General features: G+C 38.6%; 1 protein-coding gene across 2 annotated transcripts in view; it reads right to left on the reverse strand.

Moving 5' to 3' along the window:
- LOC133534805 (uncharacterized) overlaps positions 1 to 15,397 on the reverse strand; it is a 99,699-nt gene that overhangs the window by 1,414 nt on the left and 82,888 nt on the right. For both annotated transcript variants that reach the window (XM_061874089.1, XM_061874088.1), the window contains 4 exons: positions 10,687 to 10,782; positions 5,616 to 5,751; positions 5,072 to 5,205; positions 1,917 to 2,133 (listed from right to left, as the gene is read on the reverse strand). In XM_061874089.1, the coding sequence (XP_061730073.1) occupies positions 1,917 to 2,133; positions 5,072 to 5,205; positions 5,616 to 5,751; positions 10,687 to 10,782 (583 nt within the window). The remainder of the gene's footprint in view (positions 1 to 1,916; positions 2,134 to 5,071; positions 5,206 to 5,615; positions 5,752 to 10,686; positions 10,783 to 15,397) is intronic.

The raw sequence follows: 15,397 nt of genomic DNA on the forward strand, positions 1-15,397 counted from the left end.
AAGGAATATTGTCTTTGAAATAATAAGGAAAGAATTGCAATAGCAATAAACGTCTAAATCGTAAGACCTTGGATCTAATTGGATATTGATATTGATAAGCTGTGTCCGATCATACGTATTTTATCTTAATATGTCAATAATTTGCTACCTACATACCGGGAGGCTTTACGAGTATCTACTACATTCCTAATGGTTTAGTTTTAGTTTTGATTAAGAGTGGAAATGTATTTATAAAAATAAACAGATGATCAAGTTCTATATGACCTATCTAGTTAATTGTGGTGACACTTGGGGGAGGCCTTTGTCTAGCAGTGGACGTCTTTCGACTGAAATGATGATGATGATAAAGTTCAAAAAAATTCAAGATAGTTACTTAAATAGATAGGCTTCTGTAGGATTACTTAGGTATGGTTTGTAAATTGGCAAACGGGTGAGCCTTTTCGGTTCTTTAGTTACATGTGTTTATGACGTGTATGTGTATTTTGACGACCGGTTTGGCCTAGTGGGTAGTGACCCTGTCTACGAAGCTGATGGTCCCGGGTTCAAATCCTGGTAAGGGCATTTATTCGTGTGATGAGCATGGATATTTGTTCCTGAGTCATGGGTGTTTTCGATGTATTTAAGTATTTATAAATATTTATATATTATATATATCGTTGTCTAAGTACCCTCAACACAAGCCTTATTGAGCTTACTGTGGGACTTAGTCAATTTGTATAATAATGTCCTATAATATTTATTTATTTATTTATTTATTATGTGTGATAGGTAGTACCTAATGAACTAACCTACTGTACAAATATGACGTTATTTTAAATGTCGTCAAACCCATCTGAGAGAATTAGCTGGTGTTTTATTTTTGCTTTAGGCTTATGACTGACTTACTTACCTGGCATGTACATATTGAACTAATTATGTCGCGAACTCGAAAGATGATGTGGATCTTTAAAAATCTTGGACACGTAGCAACAAAAAAGCTACTTAATCAAATTTACATTTCTCTTGCTCAGTTGGTTCTTGCATACTGTATTCCAATCTGGGGTGGTGCCACAAAAACTAAGTTTATGGAATTAGTAAGGGCTCAACGAGCGTTAATCAAGGTAATGTACTTTAAGCCCTATTCATGCCCTAGCAGTGAGCTCTACCAAATTTCGGAACTGCTCTCAGTTAGAAAGTTATATTTATTATTTATTATTTATTTATTAATGCAGTTTTACGAAGGTTAAAGAAACCATATATGAACCCGAAACAGTCGAAAATAAATCTAAACGAAGAAAATCTGATGTGATAACAGCTGCAACCACCAACCAAAATCTACCAAACTCTGCCAACCAAAATCTGTTTTTGCAAAGAGGCAGTATGTAGCTCAGTCGGTTAAATTGTATAATTTTATAAATAAGTTGTTAAATATTTACCCCGTAAGCGCTAAAGAATGTTTAAATAAACTAAATTTATGGATTATAACTAAAAGCACACGCACACGCACACGTACACCGCACACGTACACACACACACACACACACACACACACACACAGAACAGTTTTTTTTCTTTCTATCTTTTAAGTTATTAAAAAAAAAGGTTCGATTTAAGTCTTAAGCCTAGCTATTGTACCTATATGTAAAAATTCTGTTACCACCTACGAGAGAGCTGTGTCTCTTGACACAAGTGTCATGTACGCTTAAAAAGAGGCACCAGCCCAGTCAAAATCACGTTTGTTTGTGCTAACTCAATAAACATTTTTATTTTATTATTTATTTATTTATTTATGCTTTAGTTATCTTCTTCGTCTGTTCTTCAAAACAGAGGATCGAGTCCACCAACATCTCTTTGACAAAGTTGTCTTACTTGCAACCTTACAAAGAGGTGGCCCTTTGTTGACTTGCAAATAGATACTAGAAAAAAATTAAACTTACTAGAAATTGTGTGATTTTGAATATCAGCGAATCCGTCGACCACGCTCGCATAGCTAGGGATGGTACTCAGGCAGGTGATGTCTACTGTCTGATTGGGCGTCCGTTCGAGCTCAGACAACGGGAAATGCAGCGAAGACGACGTGAGGCTCAGCTGCATGCCGTGATGCCGCCGGTGCACTGGCGTCGTACCGTGGGGGATCGTCAACTTCTCGTCTACCTGTCGTTACCATTAAAGCATTAATAAAACGAGTCGATCGAAAAATCGAAGATCATCTCGAATCGAAGATTCTTGGATAACTACTTTGATTGATTCACGAAAGCTGGCGTGGACAATATGTGATAGATCTTATGAATCAAATTATGCCTACTTATTAATTACTATATATCCTACTAATATTATAAATCCGAAAGTAACTATGTATGTCTATCGGTCTGTTACTCCTTCACAATTCAAACGTTGAACTGATTTAGACGATATTTGTTATAGAGATAGTTTTAAATAGTCCCAGGAAAGGACTAAGGATAGTTTTTATCACGGAATTAATTCCTGAACACAAACACAAAACACACAAAGCTAATGGATTTGTTGGACCCAGTAGCCTTCATTACGAACTCTTACTTGTTCATTACGTATCGCGGTAATGGACGATGTCGTTCTAAGTACCTTCTGTACCGTCTGAAGTCCGAATGGGTTTGTTAGGCCTGGTAGCGACCGTTTCTCTAGTGGGAACATAGTTAGTTAGTACAGAGCCGGAAACCGCTATTTACTTTTAGTATTTTGTTGGGTATGGATCTCCAAAACCGCCAGGAGATAGCGGCGCAGGCCGTCTACTCCAGCGGAATGGCTACATCAAAATGACTCCCGCCTCGTTGCAAATACCATGCCCAATAACATACCTACTAAAAATTGGTAGCGGTTTCCGGCCGACCGTTGCTATAACGCATATCTCTAGTTTACGGATGTAATTTTTTTACTTCTGGGTTCACTGGACCCATGAGCGACTAAGTACATGACTATTTGTCATTAACTAAAACGTTTAGTTAGCATAAAAGATTTTAGGGCATTGTCAGTATAGTATAGTAAAAAATAAAGAACCACTTAATTGACTATGATAATTAACTGATTTATTAGACTCTATATATAGATCAGTGGTGGCATCATTGTTCCATTTATATCACTTGTCACTATACCCGTCACTTTCGCACTTACATACTTGTTAGAACGTGACAGACATGGTGACAAATGACAAAGAGCCGACCATCATAGCCCTACAGCTATGGCAGCATGGTTCCATTTTTATCGCTTGTCACTATGCCCGTCACTTTCGCACTTAGGTACTTGTTAGAACGTGACAGGGATGGTGACAAATGATAAAAAACCGACCATCTTAGCCCTACTGTTTCCTTACCAAAATGCGAGTTATTTCGTAGTCGACATCAAGTAGGTGGTGGATTAATCTGTACCGCTGCTTGACACCACACACTTCTCAAAAGCCCACACTTGTCACAACTGTCGCGACTGACGAAAAATGTATTGCCAAAACAAATTACAACTAATATAACAAGCAGAAAGATTTGAAAATGGAGTTCCGGTTGATCCGGTTATAATATAAGCTGAAAATTGTCGAGTTTAGAGTTTTGTTCGTCGCGACATTAGTCTATTGTCGGCTAGCAGTACTGATAAATTCCGCTACTTGGCGCTAGATGTCGACTACGAAATAACTCGCATTTTGGTAAGAAAACTGATGTATGGAGTTATTACTCATTACTTATATTTCTCTCATTATGCTTATAGTTTACAATGTTTATAAGTACCTAATGCAAGTTGATTTTGTATTCTTCAATAAATATTTGATATAAATTCCTAATGAATTTTTTTCTAATCAATCAATAGGTTTTATAGCAGCTAGACTAGGCAGCACTTGGGTATATTCAAATAATATCTCAAAGTGAACGATGAGGTTGAAGCATCGTCTATTAATTAGGGCATTATTCATTGTCGAAATCAAAGATTACTTACTTATTTCAAACAAGAAAATGTGCTGATAAAAAGGGGCAACAAAGGCTTTATTTTAAATTATGATTATTATAATATTTATAATTGATTGAAGTGATAAATAGACTGAAGTGATTAATAAGATAATTTATGTAAATTGTAAACTTAGTACGTAAATCTACTTACATACCTACTTAGTATTCAAACAATTATTTGAGAATTGTATATAGTTTAAGTAGTCGATTTTGCTTTGGAATAGGGCCTAAAGTAGGTTACACAAAATTGTTGTTACATTAAAAATAAGGCAGACAAATGAACGCTGCAATGCAACAGCTATCTTTTGACTAGTTACGTCTTCCGCAGATCGCGATGTTGCGATTAAATCATGGCCCGGGTTCGAGCAGGATACGGCCCGGCTAAGTAGAGCGGCTGGGTGCACAAATTGCATATGCCCGTAATAACATTCTACTCGTTTACCTGGAACTGAGGGCTTTTCAATTTTCTCTCAAAAAGGTTTCAATCTGAAAAGGAGCGCATAATTTGATTTTTCGCAGTTTATTAAATCCGAGTTTTAGTGATAAAACGTGGTTCGTATTTAACCGATGTCAAAAAAATACTCATACTCATACTTGTTTATTGGTAAAATATAAGAATTTTACATGTCAGCAATTAAAATAGATTGTACAAGAATAGCTTAATGTAAACTATATTTTCATACATAATATGATTGAATATTTTTCTATCGAAAACTTTTTTTACACTAAAGAAAGTTAGTCCGGATCGACTTAGTGAAATAATGGTGATATTAATATTTACATAGTACCTACCTGATCAGCATTGACATAAAAGTTTTGATTTTATTTTTACAAAATGTCTCGTACCTAATTGGACTTTTAAATGTTAACCAATTTTATATACATTTGGAATATTCGATATGTACCATTAATATTGGAGACACATACCTAATAATTTGAAATAAACATCACGTCTTTTACAACCCGCTGCATTTCGTTACTCGACATCTGCTACAGTAAAACTTCACAAGTGAGGTCGTTAGTCAGCGGTTACTTTTTTCTTTCCGAGAGACGAAGGTGTTCAGTGACACAGAACGTTCAACTTCAGTCTTATTTAAACTTGTGGAGTTCTACCTAAACTTTACCTTGACATTATTTATAAACCAGGTGAGGTGCGGAGCGGGGTGTGCGGGGGCGCTGTGGCAGGTTGCATCCAGAAAGTCATTAGGTGAAAACCGTTTGTTTTTAATCTTTATTTTCGGCCGATACCTCTGGCGCACTGTAAATATGGGAATAATTAGTTGTTTGTGATACAATTTTACAAAATATATTTTTTAATAATTAGAAATTACGACACGAATTGAATACTGACTTTTCGCAGGCACTCGAAAAAAGATTAATGACAAAATGTGGATTTATATAATGTTCTCATTTGCACCGATTTCTAACATGATCTCACCAAACATAAAAAAATTCAAGATGGCGACTGTTATTTACAATGATTACCTATATAAAAATTAAAATAAAGAGGCGGCAGTCACTTAACAAATATGAGTCATTGGCGAGAGCAATAATAAGAATGTTATCGAAACCTTGGAAAAGGATGTAGAACCTTAAGATGTTACACACGTTCAGTTCAGGAATATTTTTCTATTTCTAAAAGTTGTATATTGTATAAAGATAACTTACCAATAATATTGAGTTCATATACTCTAGAGACTTTTGAGTATAAAGGCGAATCTAAGGCAATCTCACAAGCGTATGATCCTGAGGCTGGGAAATCTAATTTTTCTAACGTCACAGTGGTGGAGGATACGGTTGCTATCTGAAAGAGAATACGAATGGTTAAAGCAAATATGGAACACACAAATCCAAAAACAATAAATCGGCCAAGAGCATGTCGGGCCATGCTCAGTGTTAGGGTTTCGTACTTTTCGTAGTTATCATTATATACAGAACAGGTCAAACGGGGGCTATCAATTAGTAAGGGCCTGTTTCACAATGTCCAAGTAAAGTCCTGAATAAGCTACTTGCCACTTATCTCACGAATAAAAAGCGGCCAAGTGCGAGTCGGACTCGCCCATGAAGGGTTCCGTACCATTTATGACGTATTTAAAAAAACTACTTACTAGATCTCGTTCAGACCAATTTTCGGTGGAAGTTTGCATGGTAATGTATATCATATATTTTTTTTTAATTTTTCATTCTGTTATTTTAGAAATTACAGGGGGGGGGGGACCCATTTTTGCACTTTGGAAGTGTCTCTCGCGCAAACTATTCAGTTTAGAAAAAAATTATATTAGGAACCTTAATATCATTTTTGAAGACCTATCCATAGATACCCCACACGTATGGGTTTGATGAAAAAAGATTTTTTGAGTTTCAGTTCTAAGTATGGGGAACCCCCAAAATTTATTGTTTTTTTTTTCTATTTTTGTGTAAAAATCTTAATGCGGTTCATAGAATACATCTACTTACCAAGTTTGAACAGTATAGCTCTTATAGTTTCGGAAAAAAGTGGCTGTGACATAATTGGACAGACAGACGGACATGATGAATACTAAGCTTTTGTTTTTTTTTTCAAAATTTTTGGACTGAAAAGTTAGAGGGGGGGGGGGGGGAAGGGGGGGGCGTAACATATTATTTCTTTCGGAGCGATTATTGCCGAAAATATTCACTTTATTAAAAGTGGTTTGAAGACCCTTATTCGTTTTGAAAGGCCTATCCAACGATACTCCACACCCCACACTTATGGGTCAAAGCAAAACTAATCAATGAATATAATTTTGTATGGAGGGTACCCTAAATACACGCTACGAGCAAACGCACGGATTGCGGAGGTTGCGGGTTCCAGTCCTGCCGGAAGCGTAACTTTTCCATTTTTCCTTTAATATAAAATTTTGAGTATCGCTCGCAGACGTATCTGCTTGTTCAAAAAAAAAAACTTTAGTATGGGTTAGCAAATTGTTACTGGTTAATTCTCAATATAACTTGAGACTCCCTTAAAAAGATGTAATCATATTTCGGTAGATGTCGCTTTACGCCACCACAAAGGCGTGTATACGTAAGGGAATAAATGGAAAGATTTGCGAGGTTCTGGTAGGCTTCCGAAGCTCAATTGGTTAAGAGCAAACGCCCGGATTGCGGAGGTTGCTGGTTCAAGTCCAGCCGGAAGCGTAACGTTTTCTATTTTTCCTTTAATATAAAATTTCGAGTATCGCTCGCAGACGTATCTGCTCGTTAAAAATTACTTTACCCTAAAAATAATATTTACAGTACATATGGGGCTACTTTATAGCACTAGTGCGAGAAGTAGCATATTACGTTACTGTGTCGAACATTTAAAGGGCCATATGTACTGTAAAACGTTGTACGATACATGTGCGAATAGGTAATTCGCAACTCGTGTCGATTTAAAACACTCCCTTCGGTCGTGTTTTCATTTATCGCCACTCGTTTCGAATTTCCTATTTTTCGCACTTGTATCGTAATGTACTATTTTTGTAGTTTTATTAGTATGTATCCATGCCAAAATTGCAGCTTTCTAGCACTAACAATCACGGAGCATAGCCGCGGACGGACGGACAGACGGACATGGATCGTTCGATAGGGTGGGCATACCTAGAGGCCAATTTGAACTTTCAGTGAGACTTCCAAATGATATCTAAATGATGTCACAATGTACGTTTGATTGGCCTCCTATTAATAGCGCCGAAATCAATAATAGGAGCTACCTTAATATTCAAATACCAATTTCAACTTTCATTTCTGTAGTCTGAGCCCAGCTTTTACGTTAATAAGTTAATTAGTAAATATATTGATTTTACAATATTAGAAGTACAATGCGATAGCTGGATCGTGTTTTTAAATTGAAGATGATGTACTTAATGAAATAACTTGATAAGGTGTAGTCCCATCTGTGCCCGCCTCGCGTGACCACCGCCATACAAGAGGGGGGTACACATGGGAATGTTTTTTTTTTTTTTTAACATTTATGGCCTGGATGGACTAATGGGAATGAATTGTATGTAGCGTCTTTTCCCATCTGTGCCCAGCGGGGACGGATAAGACGAATACGAATAGACGTAGTCCCCATTTTTCTCTCTGGATATTAATATTATGAACGAAAATATAATTCCGTAGGTATACAAATTTTTGGAAGCTAACTCATAAAATAATAAAAAAAACGAGGTAAACTCGTAGATACGGTTAATACACACTAAATTGTGTAATAGTACATTACTGTAGAGGCCGGGAAACGAAGGGTTACAGGCCAAGTAGATATAGACAACAGAGTGTAGCGAGGTCGGCTAGGGACACGCGGCCGGCAACCGAGATTGTATAGTGCTTTTCTCAAACTTGCAATGAAATAATAATAAAAAATATGATGATGATGATGATGATTGTTTCATGTCCTAGTGTGATAGGTGCGTGGGGTATTGAAGGGGAATATTTTTTTAAATTTGTTTTGCGGGGGAACGTAAATTTGATTATATACTAAAATAAAAAGCGGCCAAGTGCGAGTCGGACTCGCCCATGAAGGGTTCCGTACCATTTATGACGTATTAAAAAAACTACTTACTAGATCTCGTTCAATATTTTACCACTTTGGACACACATTTTACCACTTTGGAAGTGTCTCTCGCACAAACTATTCAGTTTAGAAAAATATGATATTATAAACCTCAATATCATTTTTGAAGACCTATCCATAGATAGATACCCCACACGTAAGGGTTTGATGAAAAAAAAAAATTATGACGTATTAAAAAACTACTTACTCGATCTCGTTCAAACCAATTTTGGGTGGAAGTTTGCATGGTAATGTATATCATATATTTTTTTTAGATTTTTCATTCTGTTATTTTAGAAGTTACAGTGGGGGGGACACATTTTTTCACTTTGGAAGTGTCTCTCGCGCAAACTATTCAGTTAAGAAAAAAAATATATTAGGAACCTAAATATCATTTTTGAAGACCTATCCATAGATACCCCACACGTATGGGTTTGATGAGATTTTTTTTTTTTAATTTTATGACGTATAAAAAAAACTACTTACTAGATCTCGTTCAAACTAATTTTCGGTGGAAGTTTGCATGGCAATGTATATCATATATTTTTTTTAGAATTTTCATTCTGTTATTTTAGAAGTTACGGGGGGAGGGGACACACATTTTACCACTTTGGAAGTGTCTCTCGCGCAAACTATTCATTTTTGAAAAAAATTATAATAGAAACCTCAATATCATTTTTGAAGACCTATCCATAGATACCCCACACGTATGGGTTTGATGAAAAAAGATTTTTTGAGTTTCAGTTCTAAGTATGGCGAACCCCCAAAATTTATTCTTTTTTTTTCTATTTTTGTGTGAAAATCTTAATGCGGTTCATAGAATACATCCACTTACCAAGTTTGAACAGTATAGCTCTTATAGTTTCGGAAAAAAGTGGCTGTGATATAATCGGACAGACAGATAGACATGACGAATCTATAAGGGTTCCGTTTTTTGCCATTTGGCTACGGAACCCTAAAAAGCATGATGGCAGAATTTTGCATATAGGTTTTTTTTGGTTGAATGCCAAAACATGTCACAATTTGACGTTTAAAAACAAAAGCAGGTTGCTTTCCAGGCCTAGGTGTGTAAGATCGTCAACTGTCCTCTTATGGTGAGATGTTGTGCTTACTAATCAATCTTCCAATTTTAAGAATTACTTGTAATTGTTACTCCATTCCAGATAAGCAGATATTATTAGATCTTGAAATATGACAAGATCAGGGATTCTAAGCCTTTTATGTGAAATTTTAATATATTTTTTTTATATAGAGTACCTATATTTTTACATCTCCTTTCCTTCTTCCTCGCGTTGTCCCAGCATTTTGCCACAGCTCATATGCCTGGAGTCCGCTTGGCAACTAATCACAAGAATTGGCGTAAGCACTAGTTTTTACGAAAGCGACTGCCATCTGACCTTCCAACCCAAAGGAGTAAAGTAGGCCTTATGGGGATTAGTCCGGTTTCTTCACGATGTTTTCCTTCACCGAAAAGCGTCTGGTAAATAAATATCAAATGATATTTCGTACATAAGTTCTGAAAAACTCATTGGTAGGTACGAGCCGGGGTTTGAACCCGCGACCTCCGGATTGCAAGTCGCATGCTCTTACCGGTAGGCCACCAGCGTTTTTATAGTACCGATATTTTGACCAAAAATGCTGTCATGACCTACTTTTTATTTTATAAAAATAACATAACGAATTCTTAATGGACTTCCGATTATTTTTTTAAATATTCACTTAGTCAAAAATCGGTATTTTAAACCCCGTATTCGTTTTGAAAGGCCTATATAATGACACCACACACTAAGGTTGAAGAAAAAAAATTCACCCTACGGTTCAATTTGTCACTGTCTGTGTGATTAAAATAATACCCATGCCAATTTCATCTTTCTGGCACTAACGATCTCTGAGCTAAGCCTCAGATGCAGAGACAAACAACAGACAGACAGAGCGAAATTATGTTTTCCTTGTTAATAAAATATGGAAAAAATTGCTGTTAAAAATCATGTCCCATAGAAAATGTCAAGGTTAGACAGCCAAACTGTATGAAACAGCCAAATTTTTTTCATGATTTCGGGGTTGGTCCCATAGTAAAAGTTATCCAATATGATCTATATATTCACCCCGTAAATTATTGCAGGTCACTAAATAAATACCCGTGTATGTAAGCTTAGGCCGCACAATTCTATGGTTCAGACTACTTACATCTATAACAGCTCCAGTAAGAGGAACGATTTCATACGGGGGGTCTCGATTTCTGATGTACCTCATGAAGTGCTTCGCATCTTTGTAGAACACAACCTGAAATAAAAATTCAATTAGTGCCCTGTATTTGTTTGTATTGTGTTGTATATCTAGAGAAGTATTTTGAATAAAAAAGAATACAGTAAAATAATTATTTCATTATGTAATGTTCGAATGTCACTCCGACAACCAGAAATTGATTTTAATTTCTTGTTATAAAAATGTGTATTTATGAAATAGGGCGTATCGACATCCTGTATTTATTATATACATACTACTGCAACTCTGTATAATGGCGATGTGATTGCATTTTACTTTAGCAAAAATAGCGAAATCTGTTACTGAGGTACTTATATTCGTATATTGTAACAAAATAAGAAACTTGCAATCTCTTATTTCCATAATGTAGCACTCTGATTGAATAATTGTGATCAATGGGATCCACAGACACGGTTGCACGTGTGAGTTAAATAATTTGTCATTGATTTTATATTGCTCGGGGTGCTTTTTTGCGCGTACCAAATGTAAGTGAGCGATGATGTACTGCTGGTATGGTCACGTCTGAAAATATCGATACGACCAAAGTGCCAAAATATGTATATGTTATGGACCAAGTGATAAATTGGGCATTTTTCATAATGCCCGGGCATTATGAAAAATGCCCAATTTGAGATGGCCATGTGATAATAAATATGCAAATAATTAAATTGCCCGGGCATTATACATACTGCCGCTCACCTATTGGGCAAAGTAATAAAAAAACATTTTTCAATACTATTATTTTTAATTTTAACATGAAAGTGAACGTAAACTTCCTTCGTTTCCTAAGATGCATATAGCTATGATCATACATCATCTGCCTGCGCCATTTCCCATCATCTGGGGTCGGCTCTCCTTGTCCGTTTTCTCCATTCTGGGAGATTTTGGGCGATATCTGGGTTCATATTTGCTTGTTTCAGGTCTTTTTGGACCGTCGTTAGCCAAGTGGTGGAGGGCTTTCCGCGGCCATGCTTCGTTGATGGTATGTCTAGGGCTACTCGCATCATGTGGTCTTCAGGGCGCCTGAGGATGTGTCCATACCAGCGCAAACGTTTTTCTTGGACTTTTTCAACTATGGGGGCGATTTTAAAGCTACCTCTGATATATTCGTTCCTGATTTTGTCGAGCCTGGTGACGCCCGCTGGCCAGCGTAACATGCGCATCTCAGTGGTGTGCAGCTTTGTGAGATGTTTCTTGGTAGGTTCCATACAAAATAGCCGGGCGGATCGCGGTTTTGTAGAGTTTCCCTTTGGTTTTTAGGGACATTCTTTTTGTTTCATACCTATGGTTATACAACTAGAAATATAACCCAGAAGAAGCCTAAAGATACTGCTACAAAACAACAACCCTAGAAGATCCGATACTCCAGCATCGTGGCGCCGGTGCTGCTTAACTGAGTAGCGGTGGTCAAGGGAATCACCGCGGAGTTGGGCCGAACCGTCGACGCCAATCCGGTGAGGACAGGCTTTCGGTTCTAGCCCAAATCAGAAGAGGAGTACCGTACAGAGTTCAAGTATCTCGAAAAATTGGACAATGCCCTAGAGTGGAACACCTACGAGTTAGACTCGGATGAGAAGATGAAGGTGGCGCTCCAAGCTTTACCAGCAGACACGCCACTAAACGAAATCAAGAACGCTTGCGTGGACCTCGGGTTCACTGTAGAGCACATCAAGCAGATAAACGCCAGAGAGGGCAAGCCGGGCTGAGTTTACTTCTTGCAGCTCGCCGCCCTTCCTCCCCCTCCCCCTTGCGAGAATATACCACGATCTACAGGGTGAAAGAGTTTCTCTTCCTGAACTCCTTTATAATAGAAGCATGGAGGGGGAAATCTGGACCACCGCAGTGTCACAGCTGCCAGGGCTTCAGACACCATTCGAAGGTCGGTCATAGTCCGCAAAAGTGCGTCTTCTAGTTGTGCAGACCTCATCCAGCAATAAAATGCCGTAGGCCAAAAGAAGAGCCCTATACATGCGCCAACTACACGGGCTCTCATCTAGCCAGTTACAGGAGATGTATCTGAGAGAGGCCCATAATTGGAAGGTGGGCATGAACGCACACACGGTCCGTAAGAAGGCAGGCCCGGTGACGAAGGCTAGCGTTGCAAAACCCACGGTGGAATAGTCGGCGCCCGCATCTCTGATGGCGCTGGCGAATGCCCCTACTCAAGGCGGCGAAAGAGACCAACCAGCGGCCACCAACACCACCAAAAAGGCTACAAAGAAAAACATAAAAAAGACGAAGCCCACAGCTCCTGAAGCCGCAGCTCCAACCCAGCAGCAAGTGACAAGGATCTGGCTGTAATATTATTATCGTAAGGCTTTATTGAAATCAATTTTTCAGCATTTAATCTTATATGTACATCTATAGCTCTATATAAGTTTGACAGCCAATCCCTGGCATCCGTAGTCATTGCGTGCAGATTGCTTTCATGCCTCCCGAAAAACGTCTCTTGGGGCATTCTTCCACAATGTGCGTAGTTGTTTGGTCTGGCGCGCCACATTACAGTTTCGTGAGGGTTTGTAACCCCATTTGTAGAGGTTGTGTTTACAGCAGTGGTTATTTTGTTGATCTCGATACTGATACGCGCATGTAATACCTCTGGTGTTTCAGGCGTCCATAGGCTACGGTGACTGCTTACCATCAGGCGGGTCGTATGCTTGTATGCCACTGTCGTGGTATAAAAAAATACTGTTGGAAAACTGAGTTTGTGTGCAGTACGAGTTCCAGTTTTCCTTCCATTCCAGGTTAACGTCGAAGCATACTGGGCCCTGGATTTGGAAGTCTGACCATCTGGTCTACGAGATTTGAGCCGTGCGTTAGGGAAGCTACCCAGTGTTTTTTCTGTTTTATTTATGTAGCTAACCAGAGTCCTCTCCTTCTACATCGTTGAGAGGATGAACCTGAAGAAGCATGTCGTCGCAGTATTCCTCGACACAGAATAGGCGTTCGACAAGGTCTGGCATGAGGGCCTGCAAGCCAAAGCTGTCAACGTCATCGGCCCCACGTCGAGTCATACACGTTGTCAACTCCTTCCTCACCAACCGACGCTTTCAGGTGGCAGTTGACCTCGCGGGAGTCCCATAAGAAAGCTATCTATCGCCATCTTGTTATGCTTGGTACACCGATGATATTTCGGTGGTTGGCCGCGTCAAGCTGGGTCTGTTCGCAGACGACGCAGTGTACTACGCGTCGTCCATCACACCAACCCACGCCTCACTGAAGATAAATCGCTAGCTTGATGTCCTACCTGAGTGGCTGACCAAACGGAGGTTCTAGTTGGACGTCACCAAGACGCAGCCGCTCCTCACGAGAGCAGCCCATGCGAGCAATTACTAGGCGAGGAGATATATTGGAAGCTCATGGCACAATTCCTAGAGGTCACACAGGGGCATCACAACGGAGCAACACACGGAGGAGTTAGTGAGACCGGCTATAACTGCTTCGTCTACTGCTCCACAGCAGCCATTCCCCATACGAACAAAGCTGGGGATCTATAAGACTTACTTGCCAGGACTCTCCTGCTAGGAGACGCTGAGTCTCCAAGCGATTGTTAGAGCGCCGCCAAAAAGGGCCAGAAATGGCCACCTCAAATCCCCCAGAAAGGGAAGTAAAAAAAAGAAGTAGGTTTTTACTATAATTCGAAACTGAATTACAAAAATAAGATCCGTCCGCGTCCGCACGTTGCTATCACCGTCTCTGGTTGGTCAACGCGTGTCACGCGTTTGTTTTCCTCCTCACACCTCATCCAATGTATCTTTATTATCAAATTGCCCAACGACCATGTAGCAATATTCATAATGACCAGACAATGTGATAAATAATGAAGTTCAGGTAATAATTTATCACTTGGCCCGATATAGCTTGCCATTATTCATAATGCCCGGGCATTATATATAATGCCCACATTAATCACTTGGTCCATGACATATACATGACTTTATTGCCCATATATTAAGGTAGTGTATACATACTTTTGGCACATTTTTCGTATCGATATTTTCAGACGTGACTGTACCTGATATTAAATCAAAAGCAGATTGTTAAACTCGGCATGCCACTCCCTGTGACGGTCGACTCAATTGAAGTGAAGCACTGATTTGGCCAATTGTTGTGGAAATACTCTTAGGAGCAAAACTGTCCCAATAGCATATTAGTAGAATGTGGAGAAGTTGATGTCGATCAAGGGGAGAGGCACATGGTTAATACATAACAGTACTCCTTGAAATTGTCTACAAATCCGCCTAACGTAGATGTACTTGGCATTTACGGTTATTTTTTAATTTCGAACCTAAAAGTAGAAAAAACACATTTTTATTTTTCCAATATTTTTATTTCCTCCTATCGAAACTCCAAATAGGGAACCATGAATAATTAAGGAATTCTGCCACTATAAAATCATCATGAACTTGTTTTAATGGGGCATATTTTTGAAGTTACTTTTAGGTGACTTATAGTTCGGTGCAAAAGTGTACCATTAGCCATAGAAAGTGTCTGTTAGTTCAAACTTCAATGTTAAAGACGACTGTTATAACTAGAAAACTATGTTCACGATTTAAACAGTTGATACCTCATTTTAGAGTGGCTAAATTTCTTAATTATGTATGGTTCCCTATTTAGAGTTTCCATAGTACGA

The sequence above is a fragment of the Cydia pomonella genome, chromosome 2, assembly GCF_033807575.1.
Source record: "Cydia pomonella isolate Wapato2018A chromosome 2, ilCydPomo1, whole genome shotgun sequence".
In the NCBI taxonomy this organism is placed as follows: Eukaryota; Metazoa; Arthropoda; class Insecta; order Lepidoptera; family Tortricidae; genus Cydia; species Cydia pomonella.